At 29.7% G+C, this 1,786-nt stretch overlaps 1 protein-coding gene across 1 annotated transcript; it reads left to right on the top strand.

The window, feature by feature from the left end:
- Positions 1-1,786, top strand: LOC113776699. The gene is made up of 3 exons (XM_027321761.1): positions 1-143; positions 264-326; positions 1,513-1,786. Exons 1-3 carry the CDS (start codon positions 66-68, stop codon positions 1,630-1,632), a joined length of 261 nt encoding a protein of 86 aa, XP_027177562.1. The 5' UTR covers positions 1-65; the 3' UTR covers positions 1,633-1,786.

The following is a 1,786-nucleotide window of genomic DNA, read 5'->3' as shown; positions in this document are numbered from 1 at the left end:
CTTGTTGCAGTTCAGGTGATTGAGTGATTGATAGATAGAAGTGTTCAAGAACGGAGGAAACAACAATGGCTTCATTAGACAGGAAATCATCTATTGAAAATGAACCTCGGACTCTAAATATTCAACAATTCCAACTTGCAAGGGTAAATACACATATATTTTTTTCTTTTTCCTTTACATCTTATTGTTCTTTCTTTCTTTCTTCTTCTTCTTTTTGGAAGATTTTGATGGTTTTGGATCTTTGCTTCTGATAATTTGTACAGGAAGCAGCACTTTATGTGATGAGCACGAGGAGCATGGAAGAAGCACTTGGAATTTTTACTAAGGTAATGGCTTGCATGAATATAATATCTAACGATTTCTTGAAATTTGTTACTTAACATTTTCCTTTTCTACTTTCTTGGTTTTTTGGATTTATAATTCTTGCTTGTTTGATGATTCTTTTTGTCACTTGGTTGATGATTTTTTTTTTCTTTTTTGTAATCTGTATCATCATATTCAAAATTATAGGTTATTTTGAGTTCTTAAACCATGTGGTAAAATTGCTCCAAGAAAAAAGTGTTAAGATGGTTGAGTTTTTCTTGTTCTCTTTTTTCTCTAGTAAAAATAGTATGCAAAATCAAGAGATAGATAGAGTCTTTGTGCAAGAACCGCAGGACACACGAAATAACTGCTGGAGTTATTCTGCAAAAAGAGCAACAAACTCGTGTTTAAACTTTAAGGTTAGAAAAATCGTTTTTATGGGATCATTTTTCCATGGTCCGAAGAAAAATTTGACCGTATTGTAAAAGTTCAACAAAACTTTAAGGTTAGAAAAATCGTTTTTATGGGATCATTTTTCCATCGTCCGAAGAAAAATTTGACCGTATTGTAAAAGTTCAACAACTACAATCCATTTCCTAAATTGCATGTTTTTTATTTTTTGTAAAGTAAATTTAGGAGGATATATATAAAGTGACCTTATTCCAAATTCAGGGTAGGTCATAGTCCTATTATTATGCATGTGTTCATTTAGGAGTCAGATTTCTGCTTTTGGTCCCAAGCTGTTTGGATGGGAGTGTTTTTTAAAAATTAGTTTTTTAAATACAACAAAAATTTTTAAAAAGTTACTCTAAAAGATAATCTAAAAATTAGTTTAAAATTTTTAAAAATATCTCAAAATATATTATAGAAATTCTTCTACTTATAAATATTTTAAAATATTTTCTAAAAATATTTTAAAATATATTCTAAAAACTCTGCTATAGCAAAATTTTTTAAAAACATCTCCAAAAATAGTTAATTCATGCTTGTGTTTATTTTACTTTTTTAATTAATTTTATATTTTTAAAAATATAGCACTTGAAATACATCTTAACAAGTGTTCAGTGGGCACCTGTATCTATGGCTTGTTATACTTTTGTTTCATGATTTATTTTACAAGGATGGATTCTTTTTATGAATTGCATATTTCCATGTATCGTCTCCTATTGTGAAAATTCTGACTTAATTGGTGGTGATTAATTATGGCAGGGGCTGGAACCAGTGGTGAATTGTGCGAGAGAGAACGAGGCCACCATGATGGACTATGATTATGAGGACTTAGAGATCTCACACAACCAATTAAGGGATATTGAATCTGCACCTTTTTGATTTATTCATTCAGTTGAACAGTTTCTTGATCAGTCATTATCACAATACATTGTAAAAATCTTGTAATCTAGTGCCAACATGTGAATCTTTTTCTTCTTGTTCTGGTTAGAATCCTGGCATTCTAATGGAAGCATATGTATACCTTTTATTTTAA

The sequence above is a fragment of the Coffea eugenioides genome, chromosome 7, assembly GCF_003713205.1.
Source record: "Coffea eugenioides isolate CCC68of chromosome 7, Ceug_1.0, whole genome shotgun sequence".
NCBI lineage: Eukaryota > Viridiplantae > Streptophyta > Magnoliopsida > Gentianales > Rubiaceae > Coffea > Coffea eugenioides.
Note: the sequence above shows the minus strand (reverse complement) of the source record. Positions and strands in the feature narration are given on the sequence as shown.